Source organism: Pyxicephalus adspersus, chromosome 2 (genome assembly GCF_032062135.1).
Source record: "Pyxicephalus adspersus chromosome 2, UCB_Pads_2.0, whole genome shotgun sequence".
Taxonomy (NCBI): Eukaryota; Metazoa; Chordata; class Amphibia; order Anura; family Pyxicephalidae; genus Pyxicephalus; species Pyxicephalus adspersus.
Genome location: NC_092859.1, coordinates 6558089 through 6580359, shown reverse-complemented (window position 1 = coordinate 6580359; position 22271 = coordinate 6558089). Strand labels below are relative to the sequence as shown.

Here is a 22271-nt window from a genome sequence, read left to right as displayed (position 1 = left end):
GAGATGGGCTGGTTGTTTTATGATCCAGATAATTACGGGAATGTAATAGCTCAGGCCTGGAAAACCTCAACACTTCCAATCACAGAAACAAAAGTATCCCAAAACATGGGAAGAAGACCTTAACAGCTTACTTAAAACAAAACATCAGCAGAAAAGGGAAATCAAATCATCCAAAAACTTTTAAGAAACAAAAAGCATGGTTTAACCAACAATAAATTCAAAGTTGTATAACCAGTTCTTAAAAAAAAGAGTAAAGGGCAAGCGACCGAGTTCCCTAAATATGGAGAAAAAAAAAAACAAAACAAACGTTAACATCGCCAGGTTGGAGTTGCCAGGTCCAAACAAAGTTTCTTGACTCACAAAGAGCTGATAAGGAACAATCATTCTGTAAGAACAAAGAAAAGACTGCTTCATTCACAATTTTAGTCAGTCCTTGAGGATGGCCCAGGAATGTTTCCCTCACTAAGGATGACTCTGGGGCTTCAGGAGGATCTTTAAAATCAGTTGGATGGACATGGTCACAAATGAAGATGTGCTTCAAGGAAACAATGAAGAAAAACCATGTCTGTTAGAAGTGATAAGACAAAAACATGGCTGGAGGTGTTCTATGCAAAATGGTGAAGGAAAACAGTGGATAAGGAGAAAAAAATATGGTGGATGGATGGCATTTTCTTTTTTCACAGGTTGCGCCAAGTTTATTGACAGTTTTTATATCTCACCAGCTGGCATCGATTAGGCTTTAAGCCTAATGGAAACATAGTGTCATGGTGCCAGAGGGCGGGATGATGAACCCTTCATGTCACCAGGCCAGTTGGCAGAGACATGCATGGGCCACAGAGTTTAAGCAACCACCCAGTCTTCTCCAGAGCCTCTAGAGGTGAGGATGTTACGGTGCAGGCAGGTTCCAAGTTGCAGCCCTCATGCACACAGGGGCTGGTGACTGCTGACAGGTAGGAGCAAAGTGTGGTGCAAGAACGTGAGACAGAAGTGTGGCCAGAGAAGCCAGAGATCAGGGAAGGCAGCAAATAGAAATAGTCAAGAATAGCCAAAGGACAGGGCAGGCAGCAATCAGGAGTAGTTAAGGGTCAAAGAATACAGGAGAATCAGCAGCAGGAAACACAGACAGAAACAACCCAAATTTGGAACAGAGCCAAGAAGAACTCCTTGTTCAGGCAACTTCCTTTTGCCTGTCACTTCCTTTTATTGGGCAGGTCATGTGGCAAATGGTATCACATGACCAGCAGATAAGAAACCCACCACCAAAGGGAGTTCGGGGGCAGAGGCAGCTCAGGTGGTGTTCACACATCTGCCAGCAGATGGAGTGCTTCTGCTGGAAAAAAGTGGTTCTCTGGGGTAAAGGGGAAGCTCTCAGGGGATCACATGACTCAGGAAGTGACCAGCAGACAGGATTGCTGAACATGGCTGCTGCTACTGCTGGCTGTGAGTGCTGCGGATGGGGATCTGTGACACATAGGTTGGTTAAAGGCCTATCTGGAACTCATGGTGAAGGGAGGCCTTCTGACATGTTTATGAAGTTATAATTATTGTGCTCATGTCATTGCTGTGACAAGCACAAAGTTATAGTTATTTGCTTGGAAAAAATAGATTGGTTGGATTGGCTTAAGTCAATAAAGCTTCGGCCTTGCCCTCTCCACAAATATAATATTGTCTGGTGCATTTTTGAGAAAGGGGCCAGGGACATGATGAAAGATTGGGAGTATAGTTTAAAATAACTATAGTTGCCAGCAGGTAAGTTTACAACAGAATGGCTCAAGAAGAAAAGAAGCCGGGTAAATCTCAATGAGCTGAAGAAATTAGGTAATAAAGAGTAGGCCAAAATTCCTTCACAATGATAAAGTTACAAAGAAAATGATTACTTCATGTGGTTCTACATTCTATTGAACCATGGGGTGTACTTAGTTTTTCACATATGGCATCATCATTTTGGTTTCACTTTATTAAATCAATAACGACACGGTGTAATATGTTATGCGATATGGTTCATCTGAGGTTGTAATTCATTTTAATTTTTGGACCTAAGGACTAGATGATTGTTTATGTCCAGATACACAAAACCTTACAATTTAGTGTGCTGATAACACGCTCTGCACGTCGTAATATTAGATTGTTATTTAGATTCATTTTATTATGACAGTCTAGTTTCTCTTGGCACTGGTGGACTGCAGCTCCCTCTTGGCAAGCTTATTTTTCTACGATTAGAATTATTTAAAATTAAATTAATATTTTAGACATTAAAAAAAACTTTAACCTAAAAACGTTAAGAATCTAGCAGTGAACGAGCATTCACTGAAAATGTGTGATAATTCCATGTAACATTTCTTTAGGAAGTTGGCCATTTCATGTTTACAATGATGCACAGCTGCGGTATTCTTTGTATGTAGTAATCAGTTTAATTGGCCTTTGAAAGTATGAAATCCCCAGTCATAGTATTATACCATAGAGGATTTATTTTCCCATAACATGTTTAGAAATTTTAATAAATTAAATAACACTAGAATTCCTTATAAAAGGAAGCTGTACCATGCTCATGGGACAGTCACATTGATATCCCTGAACGTGGCATGAGCACCTCATCCTCTGTCTTCTTTGACCTCCTACGGCATCCCTTGCTTAGAGAATTGGTCCTACAGGAAACCCAATACATCTGCAAATTAAAACAGGAAACTTCAGCTAACTTGGATACATAAAAATCCTTCCTTATTTAAGCATCTCATCCATTCTATAGTAAGTTCCCCACTGTGACTCAAAGACCCAATTCGAGCGCCTATGCCAATGGCCTTATATTTTTCCCCCAATCCTTTTTTCCTCTAATCCTGCCCTACTATGTCCTATACTAGTAAATGAAAAGAGGAATTGGTGTCTGAGCTGTCCATGGAGACCTGGCAACATATTTGGGACTCATCCACATCTAGACTATTACACAAAAGCCCTTGAAATTAACTACAAAAACTCTTTCGCTGGTACGTGGTTCCCACCAGGCTTCATTCAGGGATACTCTCCCTTTTGCATCTGAGGATGCCTCCTTCCTGGCACTCTCCTACATATATGGTGGCAATGTCCAGTGGCCACTTCTTTTTGGTCAAAAGTGTATCGGCCAGACACCCTATTCCCCTGGATCAAAAGCTCTTTCAATCAATCCTTAACCAGAGGCTTATTACCATCTGAATGCCTACATATGGGCCTTTTTTGGACATGCATTTCCATTTACCCTTACCCCTATCCCTCCCCCCTCTGTACTAACTACTTATGTTCCCCTTCCCTCTTTCTCTTTTCTCCTCTTCCTCTTTTGGTGAGATGCTTCTTTTTGAATGCTGCAGTTTGTCTGTTTTAGTTTGGAGACATACCATGGCACTGGAATTTGTGTTCCTGGTTGTCTAATTCATAACTTCTGATTTTATTTTTTTAGTCTTTTTTCTGCTCATTTCTTAAAATTTCATTGAAAAATCCTCCAGTATGTATGAAGGGTATATCCACCCAAAAGCCCCTTCAGTTTTTAGTAGATACTTACATACGATCAAGCACATTGTATAGAGAACAACTGCCATCAGCCCTTATGCCCTTTAAAAAAAGAGCAAGCTGATAAGATTTTTGAGAAGAGTTTAGACACCTTATAGTTGGTTTGTACCAAGAAAAACATTTGGGTTAGATTTAGAATATTGTGAGTTGCTCAGAACTAGAATAGAAATTTCCAATTAAATACATTTAGAAAAGGTTTGCAAATCAATTATACAGATAAAAAAAATAACTTGAAAATAGAGTTATTATTCAAATATAACAAGGTTTAAAACTTCTGACATTTAGAATTGATACTAAATTTTGTGTAACTTAAATTTGTAGCACATTTTTCTGGGTTTGGATTCAGTGCAACTTTTGATGTTTTGGATTAGTCATGTAGAGCTTGTCTCATTTTCTGGCTGGACGACTTTTAGCATAACCAAGCCTTTCTTTTTAGGATTTCAGTTCTTTTAATCATAAAAGCAGAGTTTGACCAGGAAAGTCCACTTCTCCAGTCTGACATCCACCTATCAATTCATTTTCATATTTACAGAACTCTTCATAGAGCCATACTACTTGCATCAAGGCTAAGAGCTCCCAGCCCCTTCCATCCACCATACTATGTCTGCATTTCATAGAAATCTAGTAAAGATGTCACTGGGTCTAAGGTATAAAATAAAAATGAAATTGTTTCAAAAAAGAAAAATGAAATGATTAATTTATCTGATTAGAGGAAGGGATAAACCAGAGGCAGAATATAAACTGAACAAACTTAAGTTTTTTTTAAAAAGTGCACCAGGTTGTTTTGTTTTTTTTTTAGCCAAATTCACTCTTCAGACATGGTTGGTAGGAGCTAGTATGCAAAATTCTTCTTCGTGTATTACTTTGGTTTGAATGTCTATTGGTTTTGATCGGACTTCCATTGACAAATTCTAAATTTCTAAAGTTTAACCTTTTAAAAAATGGGGGTATGGGTGGAATTATAAATAGATCCTCCACTGCTTTGATGATAGCCTTGCATATGTGTATTTGGTTTCAATATTGTTTTGGTACATTTTAAAAAAGGAAAAGGAACGTGTACATACATAAGAGGTCAATTTCTGTGTTTGAAATTACCAATAAAAATACCAAAGTGTCGCACCCTTATTTCAAGATAATATCCACAGTATAAACTAAAATATTGGGAATCTAATTAGAACTCTGTTGTACCTTGTACCGGTACATCAACCGAATTATACAAAAAAGAATAAAAGAAAAAAGAAGTACAGAAGAAAGAAAACCTAGGGACACATGGTATGTAAAATATTGGGGTAAAGGGAAAAATGCATGGTCCATTTACACACTAAGGTAAATAGAATCATATTTACTGAGAAATTTAAGTGTGGTTCACTAAACAGTCAACAGTGATCGATCAAAAGTAGTCAGAAAATAATATTCTACCCTTGGGGATCAACCCCGGTCAAACATGGCAGCCCCGACACCATGGTGTCAAATCACATCGCTTGTAGTTTTTCATTACATAGAAACCATGCCATTTTTTTTTTTAACTTGATTGATTGTGTAGGTTGTTGACCATCAGGCCTCCACCAGTACTTTTTTGGCAGCTGTAAAAAGAAAAGTCAATAATTTAAATTATGTCTGCATAAGTGTATTTAACTATTTAGCAGCAGTTCCAGAAGGTCCATTTTTCATGTATACTTTTTACTTTAAAGGTTCCATTTTGAAAATTATCAACAACTTCAATCTGTAATTTTCGCGGTTGAAGAGATCAATAGCAAACCCAATCTCCTGCCAAATCTAACCTTGGGATTTCAAGCCTATGATTCATGTGATGTGCTTCGCCAGGACTTACAGGGAACCTTGGAGTTATTAAGTGGAAGCGGCATATCCATCCCCAACTACCGCTGCGTTCTAAAGGCTCCTCTTAGTGCTGTGATTGGACCGTCTGTTTCTACACATTCCATTCTTGTAGCACATATTCTTGGCTTGTATAGGTATCCTCAGGTATTTATTAATTATTTATATTTTACTTGGAGATCCTTTAATTATAAAAAGGCCCTGCCAGGTCCCTAATCAAATACAAGTAGGCAAACTGGGCAGTTGTGCAGGTCCCCTAAATTCTCCAGGACTCTTGACAAAATAGCAGGGAATGCAAAAAGCTGGAATACTGTTTTTGGACCCTCATTTCATGTTTACCCAAGGCCCAACCTGTTATACTGAGTAGGCTGGTACATTAGAAACCCCCACTGTTTGGCATTGTAACTATTTGACAACAGTCAAAAAGTCAGGTAGGGCATTATGGAAATCCTAAAGTTTTCCACAATCTCAAGTTCTGGCAAACTCGAAAAACAATATTACGTATAACCTTTTGAGTCCTATAAAGAGGGGGCTCCATCCCTTGCTCCTTTGGAAAAGTAACATATTTTAGGGTGAGGTCCATTACCACTTTAAAAGTCTGAAGAACTGGTAGGTGGACTAATAGAAGTTACCAAATGTCTATTCAAACTTGTATTATTGGCATGGGGCTGTATTATTTCTTTATCTTCGTTTTAAAGATAAAGAAACTACAGCAAGACGATAAGTTTTTTCAAAATTACCATATTTGTTTGGAATCTTTTATAGATCAGTCATTACTCAACCAGCCCTGTACTGAGTGACCGGAAGAAATTCCCTTCCTTCTTCAGAACCGTTTCCAGCGACGTCTTCCAATCTCGGGGTCTTGCTCAATTGGTGTTGCAGTTTGGATGGACCTGGGTGGGGTTATTAGCTGTGGACAATGATTACGGTCAGCAAGGGATTCAGCTGGTGAAACAGGAACTAGACAAAGCCAGAGCATGTGTGGCCTATTCTGAGAATATTATTACCAGCCTGCCTGACCACAATGCCCCACATATCGTTGAAGTCATTAAGAGGTCAACAGCTAAGGTTATAATTGTGTTCTCACCACCAATTAATCTTCTTCCTATCCTGGATGAGATGTTGAACCAAAACGTTACAGGAAGGATACTAATTGCCAGTGAAGCTTGGTCCACTTCCAGTCTTTTCTCAACGGGTCGATTTTCTAAACTTCTCACAGGCACTATTGGTTTGACTTTCTACAGTGGGACCATACTGAACTTTGGAGAATTTCTAAATAGCATTCACCCATCTATGACCTTGGGAAAGCAATGGCTGAAATTGTTTTGGGAGAAGGCATTTAACTGCAAATTTATAGATGCAAACTTGACTGGAACTTTGGAGAATTTGAAGAATTCTTGTACAGGAACAGAAGACCTGAGAAGCATCAAGAATAGTTTCAATGATGTCTCTAGCTTACGAGCAACCTACAATGTATACACAGCAGTGCATGCAATTACTAAAGCTTTGGAAGATTTAAAAAGCTGTAAGGATGGAGAAGGACCCTTTCCAATGGGAAAGTGTGCAGATATCTTGGGTTTCAAACCCTGGCAGGTAACATTGTGTTTCAACTTGTATGAAAGTAGGACATTGACGGTGAACAAAGGGAGATTTCAGGCAAAACGATATGAAAAAAAGGAAAATGAACTTCCAGGTACTGTCATGTTTTACATGGCTGATCTGTAATGTTGAACCCATTGGATGTGGATATAATTCATAAGGTCTTGCAGCAAGATGCTCAGCAAGAACATCTACTCATGGACAGCACTGGGGCTCATCAATGAAGCATGACTTACAGGGAGACATTATAGGAAAGGGAAAGCTGATAAAATTGCATAGGAGGAAATTGGGATCGGTTAGAAAGCTGAACTCTAATTCTGATTTGTAGCTTTTTGGGCAACCAACCCTCTTGGTACCTAATATTTTAATTGGTCTTTTATGTCTTTCATTTTATACCATAGTTGATATTTACCCTACAGTCTCCACCCAAAACAATAATTTCTTTGTTGTTGGGCTTCTCTTTAATAAAACTATGAAAAAGCATGGTGTTCCCCCTAAATTCCATCCAGACCCTTATCCAGGCATGCAACATGGTTTGCCAGGAAAGGGATTCCAAAGAGTGGATATACCAATAACGGGTGACATGTCTTGGAGGGGTACTTTACAAAAAAGTTTCCTTGTCCCAATGCTAAGGGGGCCTCTTCTTCATTTCTAGTACCCCAAAACAAAAGTAAGTGTATTATGTGGGAAATGTTTGGGTGAAATATTGAAGCTCTTTTTATTTATATAACTGGCATAAATTGTAGTCTCTAATATCTGTCTAACGTTCAGGTGATTATAGGGTTCATTTGATATTGTATTTTTAACATGAGCAAACCCTTGAAGTCTCAGGGAATCTTTGCTATAAATACTATATTCACAGGTCACAGTATATTAGCTTGGAGGTCAGTCGGTGGAAAGCCTCTTGCATTACTACCCATTGGGAAGAATGTCCCCCTTAAAGAATATCAGGGATGTCTGTTAAACTCACCTGTGAGGCACAAATTGATTAAGGCTCAAGGAATCCCTAGCAACCGCTAGAGGAACCTTAGAATTTCACAGAACCTTGATTGAGAAACACTGGTGTAGAAGGTGGCCAAACTGGTATATACATTACATTCAATTGCCTTACATATCGTATCTTGCGTGTTTGTATCAGGGTCCTGTGGCATGTGTGTATACTTGATGTGTCCTAAGTTTATAATAAGCAATCCATTATTACATATAACATTCATTATTCCATATTATGTTGGGATATGAAATTAGTGATAATATTAATAATTTTGCTAGCATTTAGGTAGATGGCCCTAAAGTACGTCTTGCTCTAACCAAATATTTATCTTTTCTTCCTCTCTACAGCTTCTGCACTACATGAAAAAAGTGAGAGTGAAGCTAGGTAATAGGAGGGAATTTTACTTTGACCAGAATGGAGACCCACCAGCGGTCTATGACATTGTGAACTGGCAGCTGAGCCCAAAAGGTACAGTACAGCACGTGAAGATCGGGAGTTATGACACCACTGCTTCTCCTAACCAAGTCTTTACCATCAACGCAAGTGCCATATTGTGGGCCGTCGACGATCAGCTGGTGAGATCATTAATGCATACAAAGCAAAAAAATTACAGTAGAAAGATTATTATTACACAGTATTTATATAGCGCCATCATATTACGCAGCGCTGTACAAAGTCCATAGTCGTGTCTCTAACTGTCCCTCAAAGGAGCTCATATATATATATATATATATATATATATATATATATATTTATATATATATATTAATAAATATATATATAACATGGGTTGGATTCTAATACACCTTTTTGCGTTTCAGATTCCGTCGATTGCATTCGCTGTCCATGGGACCAGTGGCCGAACTTCAAAAAGGACAAGTGCCTCCAGAAACCCATAGATTACCTTTCATATGACGATGCATTAGGGGCAACTTTGACCTCTACTGCTCTCTTTTCTTTTTCAATTCCTTTGGTAATTTTACAGTTTTATATTAAGTTTAAAATGACTCCCATAGTGAAAGCCAATAATTATTATCTAAGTTGTCTTCTGTTGGTGTCACTTTCTCTTTGTTTCCTTTGCTCATTGGCTTTCATTGGCTATCCAGACTTCGAGAAATGTCTTTTACGCCAAATTGCTTTTGGGTTAATATTTGCCCTGTGCATCTCTTGCATTTTGGCCAAAACTATTATGGTGGTTTTGGCTTTCATGGCCACAAGACCTGGCAGCAATCTAAGGAAATGGACCAAACCCAGAATATCATATATTATTGTTTTTTCATGTACTTTTTTACAATTACTTTTGTGCCTTTTTTGGTTGACTGTGTCTCCTCCATTCACCCAATATAATATTCATGTTAAACCTGATGTGATCATTGTTGAATGCAATGAAGGTTCACCTGTTGCCTTCTGGACCATGTTAGGTTACCTCTTTCTCCTGGCCACCATTAGTTTTGTTGTTGCCTTCCTGGCGCGAAGACTTCCTGACAGCTTCAATGAGGCCCAGTTTATTACTTTCAGCATGCTGGCTTTCCTCAGTGTCTGGATTTCTTATGTCCCAGCATCCCTCAGTTCTCAAGGAAAGCTTACTGTGGCCATGGAGATCTTTGCCATCTTGGCCTCCAGTTGGGCTCTTGTTATCTGTATGTTTCTACCTAAATGTTTCATTATTTGGTTCAAACCTGACTTGAACACAAGGGAATATCTAATGAGAAAAGCTTAAGTAATATGTAGAGTATGTATTATAAATAAAACAAAGAAGTTTTCAGGGAACCTGTTCCAGACCTGAGCAGTTTAAACTGAGTATATAAGGACCAAATGTATAAGTCCTTGTGTCACAACTTAGGTAGATCCAGAGCTATAGGATGCTGAAGATAAATTCCTGTCTTTTTTAAAAGGATTCCCCCATCTGAATACAAAATAGGTGTGTTGGACACCTGTTCCCCCTACCATGATGTGTTTTTTTTCTGCTGATCTCTGCGTCCAAACTGGCAAAAAGTGCTCCACTGGAAAATTCATTAGAAACATTCTATTTTCAAGGTGGGGGATGCTGCTGAACCCCTTAACATTGTGTGCAGGATCAGTGAGTAACATCTGCAAGAAGATATGACACAATTCAGTATGCAATTTGTGTGGTAGATTTTGGGTTTTGCATGCCATAACTGTGCCAATGGCGGCATTAGGGATAAATCAGTCTGTGTGTGTGGTGTAGAATCTAACCAGGGAAAGACAAATCTGTGTGCTGGTTTTAGAATCTTATTGGAGAAAGGCCAGTATGTGTGTGTCCGAAATCAGAACATAGTGGGAAAGTCCATTCGCTGGGTCTTCTAGGGGTGGTATCTACCTGCGGTAAAATCAAAGATTGTGTGTTTAATATGCATTTTGCATATTGGATAGTGGATGTTGGGAACTTAAAGCTGTGCACATGCTGAGGGTGGCATTTTAATCCAGAAAGCCCAAGTCCCCTCATGGACAATGTTATGGACTGCAAGGCATTCAGCTGGTCCTCAATGCTGGGCATGTGTGGTACATTATTTTGAGTCAACCTGACTGGTATGCCCTACACATGGTCAAAGAAATTTATTGGTCAGCAGTGATGGTGGCAATTGTCTTCTCCAAGGACATTGATTTCTCTATAATAGTAGTTGAAATAATGAGACAGAATGTTACCTAAAGAATATTTGTGGCCAGCGAAGCTTGGTCAACATCTTCTATCTTCTCTGCAAGAAAGCTGGTCCAATTGGATTAGCCCTGCACAGTGGGGAAATCATGGAACTTTCTGAACAAAATTCATAAGAAATAACTGAATGAATGTTTTTAAAGGTATATTTAAAAATTAAAACAACTCAAGTGTCCCAAATACTTCAGTAAAACGTTGCATAGGCCAGGAAATTCTCAGAAACATTCAAACACAACTTCACTGATGTCCCTAAACTTCGAGTTACTTACAGTGCTTAAATGGCCATACAGATTGTCACCAAACTTTCAAAAGACATGAGAACTGACCACAATAAAGATAATCTATCTGCTAATAAAATATGTACTGATATTTTTATTTTTTGTCTATGGATAGTACTCCAGTGGTCCATTGAATAATGCTCATCCATAGGAATTCCATTGCAATAGGTAACTGCACTCATGACATTCTCCACTGGTCCCTTGGAGTAGAACTTATTCATAGTGGAATCATGGCACCATATGGGTTTATATAAAGAGGAGCTGGCTTGAGTTCCTCCTGGTGCAGGAATATGCCCAGTCTCATGTGGTCAGAGTGTGTTGGTAGTTCCTGAATAAGTAAGGCATTGATACCATTATCTAGACTAATGTTCCCCAGACATGAATCCAATAGAGAGCTTCAGAAACAATATATATTAGTGCATTCAAATCTGACAAGTAACACTACAGACTGTCCAGGACCTTACTGATTGTCTCATCTAGGTCTGGAAAGAGATTCCCCAGGCCACAGAAGCATACTCAGGTATTGTCAAGAGTGCATACAGGTGCTGTGATGAAATATTTGCAAGTTTGACCAATCTGTGATTTCATTTTTTTTAAGTCTTTAGTGTGTTTTTTAACCCAGCCCTTAGTGGGTTAATGGTTTTGGTTTCCATTGTCCATTATGTCAATATTTACGTACACAATTTTTTGAGCAGTGTGGAAGAGGGGAAAAAATTTACAATAAATTAGTACATTCTGACCATTTTGTATCCCCATTTATGTTACATAAAATGTTCTATAAAGATAAAAATTAGAACCTGAATTATGTACACAAAGATTTTAACCCTAATATGTTTGCTTTTTATATATATGTCAATCATCATTTGTGGTTAAAACTCTGGAATGTGTATCTCGGCAAAAGACAAAATGGAATGAAGTTCTCCAACTTTCTTTTGTAAGCTACAAACACACATTGAAGGTCACAGAAGTGGGGAGTGAAGTCACCTATTCAAGAAATATTTGTGTAGGGAGATATTAGAAATATATTAAAAAGATAAATAATGGGAGCAAGATTTTGATGAGATGATGAGGACTAGGTCCAGATCTGGCACCAGTTTGCTGGTAGCTCCATCTACATTCATAATCTAGAAAACTCCTATAAAGTTTCATTCTGGTGGTACTATACCTCCAGAATATCTTTTCCTTTCTGTTTCCACATGTGTGGGTCCATAGAAACCATGTATAGTGGACTTGCCCTCAGGTTCAACCTTTTCAGTCCACAGTATATCGCTACATAACCTAACCATGCCTCTGGGTTTGCGTCCTCACCCACAGGAAGTGCTTCTTTTTTGAGGCCTGGACTGGCTACCTAAATGTGAGCATATACTGATTTCTCATATTCTTAGAAATCTTACTCCATTTGATTTGGTGAGGTGCAGTCCAGATTGCAGGATATTTTTGTTAATGAAAAGCTTACAGCACTATCCATCGATGGTTTTGAGAAATTCCAGATGGTATGGCAGCCTTGGATTGACTTTACTTGCCCTGTTGCTATTAATGGAATATCCTCCATCTAGTATGCTTCTGATCACCACTTAAGTGTTAGCTAGGGATCCCTTACCATTGTCTCCAATCTTCTCCCTACTGATAAAGAAAATAATAATTGTATGTTTTCTACTTAAAACCTATGTTCAGGTTCTTTATCTATTGCAGGTTCCCTTGCTAGAATAAAATATACTAAAAAATGTTATGAAAATAAATTGTAGTTCTCCATGTCCTTGGAATGATTACTACGAGAATAGTTTTGGTTTTTGGTTGTGAGACTCTGAGGTATATATGTCAATCATCATTTGTGGTTAAAACTCTGGAATGTGTATCTCGGCAAAAGACAAAATGGAATGAAGTTCTCCAACTTTCTTTTGTAAGCTACAAACACACATTGAAGGTCACAGAAGTGGGGAGTGAAGTCACCTATTCAATAAATATTTGTGTAGGGAGATATTAGAAATATATTAAAAAGATAAATAATGGGAGCAAGATTTTGATGAGATGATGAGGACTAGGTCCAGATCTGGCACCAGTTTGCTGGTAGCTCCATCTACATTCATAATCTAGAAAACTCCTATAAAGTTTCATTCTGGTGGTACTATACCTCCAGAATATCTTTTCCTTTCTGTTTCCACATGTGTGGGTCCATAGAAACCATGTATAGTGGACTTGCCCTCAGGTTCAACCTTTTCAGTCCACAGTATATCGCTACATAACCTAACCATGCCTCTGGGTTTGCGTCCTCACCCACAGGAAGTGCTTCTTTTTTGAGGCCTGGACTGGCTACCTAAATGTGAGCATATACTGATTTCTCAAATTCTTAGAAATCTTACTCCATTTGATTTGGTGAGGTGCAGTCCAGATTGCAGGATATTTTTGTTAATGAAAAGCTTACAGCACTATCCATCGATGGTTTTGAGAAATTCCAGATGGTATGGCAGCCTTGGATTGACTTTACTTGCCCTGTTGCTATTAATGGAATATCCTCCATCTAGTATGCTTCTGATCACCACTTAAGTGTTAGCTAGGGATCCCTTACCATTGTCTCCAATCTTCTCCCTACTGATAAAGAAAATAATAATTGTATGTTTTCTACTTAAAACCTATGTTCAGGTTCTTTATCTATTGCAGGTTCCCTTGCTAGAATAAAATATACTAAAAAATGTTATGAAAATAAATTGTAGTTCTCCATGTCCTTGGAATGATTACTACGAGAATAGTTTTGGTTTTTGGTTGTGAGACTCTGAGGGACAGGCAATTTATAAGTTGTTCCAAGATAACCAGAACTCATGACTCCTATGCTGTAATGTCTAATGTCCGGCTTGTGCAATATGTCAGATGGGTATGTCTTCTAGATGGCATTTGTCCAGAGTTGTAGCTTAAATAAGCCCTAAATATGACTATCAAGTTAGAGACTATACACTGCAATGGGAGACGCCACGCATGTTAATCCTTTGGTTCTGTATCTCAACTATTTTACTATGTAACTTACTTTTCTAAATAAACTTTCAAAAACTTTTAACGTGAGTAGATTTTATTTTCCTTACCACATTTTTGTTTTTTTTGTTTTTTTAATTTTTAATTTTTTTATTTTTCACCTTGCCCTTCATTGAATACTTATACCGGGATTCTCAAATATTGGAAATGTTGCACGGTTTCCCTATATGTTTCCATTGTCTCCCTATTGCAGTTTTACAGTGCCTTAAGTCATTCAACTTTCACTTTCGCCACCAACCACATTCACTTGTTTTGCCCTTTTGCCATCTTTCTGTATTGATATCTTTTCTGTATAAAATGTAATAAAATACATGTAAAAGGAAGATAAATAATAGATAGATAAATAGAGAGATATGGGAGATAAATAGTTAGAGATAGATAGATAGATAGATAGATAGATAGATAGATAGATAGATAAATAGTTAGAGATAGATAGATAGATAGATAGATAGAGGATAGATAGATAGATAGATAGATAGATAGATAGATAGATAGATAGAGGATAGATAGATAGATAGATAGATAGATAGATAGATAGATACATACATACATGCATAGATAGATTTTTTAGAATAGTTATATTTTTCAATACAAGTATTTTCCTAATCTGCTTTTGCCATACTTATCCCCCAAGGTTTATTCAAATGTATTTAATATGACTAAACTATTATTAATTTCTTTTTTTATTGTATCCCCTGAGGTTATATGATGTCTTCCAAATTAGGGACCCGGAGAGGATACATTTATCTACATCCAGTAAAATGTCCACGTTGATTCGTAATAAAATTACGTTTATCTACCACAGGGAATTTTGTCTGGTAATAAAGCATTCTGTCCCTAGATCTGCTCCCACCAACACACCTATTATCACCTCAGTGGAGCAGGGGGACTTTATAATTATTGCGGTCCCGTAAGATGCAGAGCATTTATAAGCCTGTGTTACAGCTGATGAGAATTCAAGTAATTCTCACTAGAAAAGAGGACGGAGGAACTGGCACTGTATTGTGAGTAAAATATGGGCACACACTCTAAATCTTACAATTTCTGCTGTGACATTTAAATATGTTTAATCTAAAGAACTAAAATGTAACATATTCCATCTCACTTTGTTGCCTATGGAAGATTGTGGTCAGGGTCATCATCAAAGGAAGACAAGGGGTATTTCTGTACTGGGCCCCTTGTCTTAGCCTGAAATGCAGCCACCACATAATATATGACCATTCTTCTTGGGTTCAGGTATACTTTCATTTTAAATATGTTAGTGTATTCTAACACCAGACAAGAGTTCCTTAAAAGTTTTAGGTAATGTAGTTGGACTTTAACTAAGTCTTTGCAAGTCCATAATTTATTTTTCAGCCACTCTTTTGTAGACTTGCTGGTATGCTTGGGATCGTACTCTTTCATGATCTAGTTTTGGCCAAGCGTTAGCTTGCCCTCACATTTGTATCCTAAATACCTGATTTATTAATGTTCTCTAAGGCTGGGGAGAATACACTTTCACCAGTGAAGCTGGGTGATCCAGCAAATTTGGAATGGATCTGGTCCAGAATTGAAAACATTTCCTAACAAATACCTAATGACTTTTAGGAAATCTACTCCAGATTTTCTGTATCACCCAGCTACACTGATGAAAGTTTTTTCTCCCCAGCCTCGGAGAACTTTAATGAATCAGGGCCATAGGCTGCAAGGTGCCCAGGGCCCGTGACACTAAAATAAGCCGAAATCACTTCCCCTCCAAACATCTCTATTTCGGTCTCATCTGCCCAAAGGTCATTGTTCCAGAAGTTTTTTTTTTTTTTTTTTTCAGATTCAGCATTGCAAACCTAAAAATTGCTGCCATGTTTTTTTTTACAGAAGGGGGTGTCTCTGGGCATTCCTGTACTTGTTCAGTCTTTTTCTAATTGTAGTGTCATGACCTTTAGCATTTAACATGCTTACTGCTTGTACAGTCTGAGATGGAGCTTTTTGGGGTTTTTTTATGCAAATTCTCTGATCATTGAGCATTTTGACTTTAGGGAAAATTTGCTGGGACTTCCACTCAGTCTTAAATGTTTTCCACTTGTGAATACTCTTTAACTGTGGAATCTTTCATTGTAGCATGTAGGAAATGGACTTATAACCAATCCCAGATTTATGGGCAGCTAGAAATGCTTCTCTAAGGTCAATAATGTAGCCTTTCCTCCCTGGCATTGTGTTAACACACACCTAAATGCTCCTGACCAGCAAACAGCCACAGCTTCTATTTTTATAGAGGTGGTTACACTTGCTGATGATCAGATATTTTTTTATCTTTTTATTATGTTAATCATTTTAATTATCAAAATATGTCCCGATATGCAAAACTTAGGAATTGATTGAATAAGGATATACTTTCTTATCTTATTCAAATGACTATAAATAGAAAGAAACAGAGAAAAATGTAGATAGATAGATCTATAGATAGATAGATAGATAGATAGATAGATAGATATTAATGTAATATTATAGTCCTTGTAATAAATGGCTTGTTATGGAACTGATCTAATATATTAATATATACTGCATCTCTTTTTTTCCAGGTGTTCAAGCCTATAATCAGTGCAAAATGAATAGTTTTCATGCAATAATTGGTGCCATCCTCCTATTACAGCTTATTCCAGTTATTTATGCCATGAATGGAGGGTGCAGACTGGATATTACAGAGCTGGAAGGTTTATCACAGCCTGGCGACATCATGATTGGAGCCATGCTTCCTCTTCACTTAGATAAGGTTTACCCCCATGTCACCTTCACCGAGAAGCCCCCTAGAGCCACATGTACAATGTAATTACCTGCTCTTGTGTTTGAAATATGGACTGCAAAAAAAATGAGAAGTAATTCATTACTCTTCAGTATTTAGTAATCTGTCATTTAGCAAACATTATCTGGTGGAGAATCTTGAAGGTCCATTTGTTTTCGATGGAAGCAACTAATTCTGCACCAAAAAATGTGTGGTGGATGTCAGACTCATGGCGTTTAAATGGAACACTAGATGTTGAAAATAGTTATTCTGTTTAATGCCAAATGTATCTACAATCTCTATAAAGGATACCTTATAGTTGTTAAGAGTGTAAAGTCTATGTCTGTCTAACATTTTTGAAATGTGGGGAAGAGAGGTCCTCTTGAACCCTAAGACTTCCCCTAAGGATACTAGGGGGTCCTTGAGCAATAATCAATTTCTAACTTTCGAATAAGTAACCACCAACATTAATTATATTTCCAGCTGTGTGTAAGAGGACCTTCTCCTATTATTCAGTCTAATCCCCTGTCTACTGACCACCTATCTGGACCAATTTCTGTTCCAATAAAAGTTTAATTCTGAAATTAATCTTAATCAGTGTTTCTCAAACCTTTTCAACACATATCGCAAATTCTGGTTTAAATTCACTGTGGAAAGAAACTTGTTCTACACCCTTATCATGAACTATCAGCTCCCTTTCCTGCACGTCATGATGGGTACAGGTAGTCTTACTGCCATGACTTACACATTTGCCAAAATGTTTCCCACCATGGAAAGTTATTCTACAGTTACAGTTGAATATGTGTTCAGGTTGTAGACCTAACCACCAAAACTAAAAATTAGGAGACCTTATTACCTGTCTCTAGGAAAATGCCACCGTTGGCATAGGTATGGTTATAGATTTATTTTCTTCTTAATCCTCTAGGTTCCATTTTGAGAGTTATCAGCATCTCCATGCCTTGATGTTTGCAGTGGACGAAATTAATAAGGACAACACCATCCTTCCCAATATCTCCATAGGCTTTCAAGTGTATGACTCTTGCAGTATACTCCAACATGACATTCAAGGAACTTTACAGATATTAACAGGATCCGGTGGGGTTATCCCAAATTACCGATGTTTAAGCAACATTCCCTTGAGTTCAGTCATTGGGCATTCAATTTCTACACACTCAATTTCAGTTGCTCACATTCTTGGCATCTACAGATATATCCAGGTAAGACATGTGTAAATATATATTTGTATTTTCCTGGTCTCAGTTACATATCCTCTAAGATCACCATAGAAATTTCATCATGGGAACTGTCCCAACAGATCAGCTACTTCTCTACCAGTGCCCTTCTGAGTGACCGGAAAAAATTTCCCTCGTTCTTCAGAACTGTACCCAGTGACGTCTATCAGTCCCAAGGACTGGCTCAACTAACAATGCATTTCAATTGGACTTGGGTGGGACTGTTGTCCCTTGACAATGACTATGGTCAACAAGGAATCCAACTTGTAAAAAAAGAGTTGCTTAAGGCTGGAGCTTGTGTGGCCTTTTCAGAGACCATTCTTACAAATCTGGCTGACCGCAACGCCCCATATATTGTAAACATCATCAAAAAGTCAACAGCTAACACCATTATAATCTTCTCCAGTGATTATGACCTTGTGCCTGTCCTGGATGAGATGCTACGGCAAAATATCACAAATAAAATATTTATAGCTAGTGAGGCTTGGTCCTCCTCAACCATAGATGCTATGGCAAGTTTTTCAAAACTTCTGGTAGGAACTGTTGGTTTTGCCCTCTACAGTGGAACAATTCCTGAATTTCAAGCCTTTCTAAACAAGATACATCCTTCGAATCCTATAGGAGGAAAATGGTTAAAAATGTTTTGGGAACAAGCATTTGGCTGCAGTTTGGCCAGTGGAATAAGCTTTAACGGGTCTTCAGAGGCTGCTGTTAAAGAATGCACTGGAGATGAAAACCTTGAAAATGTTCGGAACAGTTTTAATGATGTTTCTACTTTGAGAGTTGCGTACAATGTTTACACAGCCATCCATGCAGTGGGAAAAGCTTTGGATGATCTGAACAACTGTAGAAGAGACACAGGCCCTCAAGAAAGATGTGCAAACATTTGGAATTTCAGACCCTGGCAGGTAACATGAGATGAACAGTAGACGTTACCATACTATGAAACTTAAAGTTGGGGTTATTTGAAGCCCAGAGTTATTTAATCCAGATTATTACACATGGCCAGTTTTAGGGAGAACAGAGAATGAAAAAGATCTGTCTGTATTTGAGACCCCTACCCCCTGGCCTATATATGCCCAGGTCCCCATTTTGTCTAAAATTGTTCCTGCTGTCATGGACAGCACCCTGGAGGTAGGTTAATATGCAGCCTGAAATAACAACGTTACTGGATTGAGTGCAGCTCAGTCCAGTAGAAGGGACCACCACTTGGGGACGAAGAATGACAGACCTGAAAACTTCATGATTTAAAGCAGACCTATTACAACAACTTTTACTTCATGAAAACAGATGACCCTTTCATGTAAAGCAAAAATGTGTTTGTTTTTCCCCCCACCTTTTTTTACCTACTTTTCTGACTTTACTGATGTTGCAGTAAAGTCTAAATGGAAGCGCTTAGCCTCCTGGGATACCCATGTCACGTATCCCAGGAGGCTTCGATCTCAGGCATGCAAAAAAGGTTCTTTCCCAAACTGTACTTTAGTGCTTGTAATGTCTTTATATATGTAGTTGAGTGGGGGTTTCGGGGTAAAGCAGGAACAGAGATGATTTTTTTCTAAAGCTTTTTAGCTTGTTTAAAAGGAGTTTGATTAGTGTTGGATAGGGTTTGGAAGAGTTAGAGGATTTGTCCCCCCTCTGGAGACAATCAATCTTCTAATAATCCTGGTGACCATATTCCCAAATGGTGGAAGATAAGACAAAATCCAACACTCCAAAGTAAGACCTGAGGGAAAACTTCAGTTCAGCACTAAAATGTATTAAAATGTAATATCATTTCTCACAGCTCCATTGCTATATAAGAAAGGTCCGGGTGAAGCTGAGTAATGGGAGAGAAGTTTACTTTGATGAAAATGGAGACCCCCCTGCAGTCTATGACATTGTGAACCTGCAGATGACTCCACAAGGTACTGTACAACCGGTCAAGATTGGCAGTTATGATACTCAATTACCTTCTGGTGAAGTCTTCAACATAAATTCAAGTGCCCTGCTGTGGCCTGACAGATACCAGCAGGTAAGATCATTATATGAGTGGTAGTAAGTGAGATAATTAATACAAAAAAAACACAAAAAAAAGAGTTAAAAACAGCTGATTTAAAAAGCTGATGTTTGATTTGGTATTATGTTGCCTTACCTGGTTCCTTCCGCCCTCCCTCTCTAATAAAATAACATGCTAATTCAGCTTTGAAATAAACCTTTACCTTTTGAATGTAACTTATCTTCAAGCTAACAATGTCACCAATCAGTCCAATATATTATTTTATCCAATAAATGTGTTTCTTATTTCTACTTTTAGGTGCCTTCGTCAATCTGTAGTCTAAGCTGCCTTCCAGGTTACAGGAAGGTGTTAATGAAAAGAGAATCTGCATGTTGTTTTGATTGTGTGCCATGTCCTCTTGGTGAGGTTTCAAATCATACAGGTGAGTAATATATATTCTTGTTGATCACATTTTCTAATACTTCTCCCATCTACCAATCCATAGTTAGCAGCTGTGAAAACTCTGTAAATAAATAAACTTAATCTAAAGCAGTTTAGCCCACCACAGCAAGTACAAGGATTCTTCTCTTCTACTCAGGTTGTCATTGCTTTCTAAAGAAGATTACCTAAAAGATTTGAGGACCTTTGTGATATTCCTAGAATGTATTTGGATAAATCAAAATGAAAGTTTAAATGGGTTTCATAGCACCAAGGAATTATTTATCTAGTGGTCATAAAAATGACTAAAAAATGTTCCTTCACTTTTGTCAGCAACTCACTTATAGTCAGGCTTACAATGACATGGCCATTAAATACTATCAATATATATATGGTACCAATCAACAGTTTGGACCCACCTTCTCCTTCATAATGGTCTGAAGAAATCTAAATAATGATGATATAAACTCCCATGCTAGTGTTGAGGGCAGATGGGGTCTAATTTTTGGGGGTATACACATTTTTTGCCCCCTTACTTTTTGGGAAAACCAGATTCTAGAAGACCATTTTATGGATAGGAATGGGGCTGCACATGTTCACTGCCCCATTTCCTATCCAGAATGGTACCAAGCCTATTAATGGATCCAGTTTTATTATTGTGGAGGGTTGGCCACACTAACCTTCCAGTTGAATTATAATTTTTTCAATATTGTTATTGTGTATTTACATTATATAGTGTTTAGCTATTACATAGTCTTCGCATAGCTCATAGTCATATCACTAACTGTCCCATTCACAACCTAATGTGTCCATCTTAGTGTAAGGACATCTTTGAGGAAAAACAATTAGCCTACCAGTATGTTTTTGGGAATTAATTATTTAAGTCTCTTCAAGAGAACTGGGTTGTGGAAATGTATCAAAAGTAGATGAATTATATATATAGATATAGTTTGTGTTCCACCTAAACATAAAAATACATTATCCTAAATAATTAATGAACATTGTGTTGACTTTCAGACTCTCTTGCCTGTTTTCGATGTCCATGGAACCAATGGCCAAACAAAGAAAGAACAGCATGTCTTGAAAAGACCATAGAGTATCTCTCTTACGAAGAACCATTGGGATCAACCTTAACGTCTATCAGTGTTGTTTCTTCGTTGATTCCAGTTGCAATCTTAAAGCTTTTAATCCATCATAAAACTACTCCAATAGTTAAAGCCAGCAATTATTCTTTAAGTTGCATTCTTTTGGTTTGCTTATCCTTCTGTTTCCTTTGCCCTTTGGTTTTTATTGGTTATCCCCAACCACTGAATTGTCTTCTACGTCAAGTTATATTCGGGATAGTTTTTTCTCTTTGTATGTCTTGTGTCTTAGCCAAAACAATAACGGTGGTCTTGGCTTTCTTGGCAACCAGACCAAGCAGCAGACTTACAAAATTCATTAGCCACCATTTTTCCTACACAATTATTTCTGTGGTCTTCCTCATACAGTTTATAGTATGCATAACATGGTTGTGCCTTACACCTCCCTTTCCACAGTCCAATAATAATACATATCCTGGAGTTATAATGATTGAGTGCAATGAAGGGTCGACCTTTGCTTTTTGGATAATGTTGGGATATCTTGGTCTGCTAGCCCTCAGCAGTTTTATTGTGGCATTTCTAGCAAGAAGACTTCCAGATGTCTTCAATGAGGCCTCATACATTACGTTTAGCATGCTGACCTTCCTTAGTGTCTGGGTCTCTTATATTCCGGCTTCCCTCAGTGCTCAGGGCAAATACGGCGTGATGATGGAAATTTTTGCAATGCTATTTTCTAGCTGGGCACTGGTAATTTTTATGTTCTTTCCTAAATGTATCATCATTCTTTTCCATCCTTCTATGAACTCCAGAGAATTTTTAAAAGTAAAGGGAGGAAATCAAACAC

At 37.9% G+C, this 22271-nt stretch overlaps 2 protein-coding genes across 2 annotated transcripts in view; both read left to right on the top strand.

The window, feature by feature from the left end:
* Positions 1-4167: 4167 nt before the first annotated feature.
* LOC140322284 (extracellular calcium-sensing receptor-like) lies at positions 4168-9683 on the top strand. The gene is made up of 5 exons (XM_072398866.1): positions 4168-4184; positions 5229-5520; positions 6139-6966; positions 8311-8431; positions 8785-9683. The coding sequence occupies exons 1-5, from the start codon at positions 4168-4170 to the stop codon at positions 9681-9683; spliced, it is 2157 nt and encodes a 718-aa protein (XP_072254967.1).
* Positions 9684-16592: 6909 nt separating this feature from the next.
* The window catches only part of LOC140322283 (extracellular calcium-sensing receptor-like), an 11258-nt gene continuing 5579 nt past the window's right edge, over positions 16593-22271 (top strand). The window contains exons 1-6 of the mRNA XM_072398865.1: positions 16593-16744; positions 17626-17730; positions 17961-18840; positions 19716-19943; positions 20226-20349; positions 21363-22249. Coding sequence (XP_072254966.1) covers positions 16593-16744; positions 17626-17730; positions 17961-18840; positions 19716-19943; positions 20226-20349; positions 21363-22249 — 2376 coding nt within the window. The remainder of the gene's footprint in view (positions 16745-17625; positions 17731-17960; positions 18841-19715; positions 19944-20225; positions 20350-21362; positions 22250-22271) is intronic.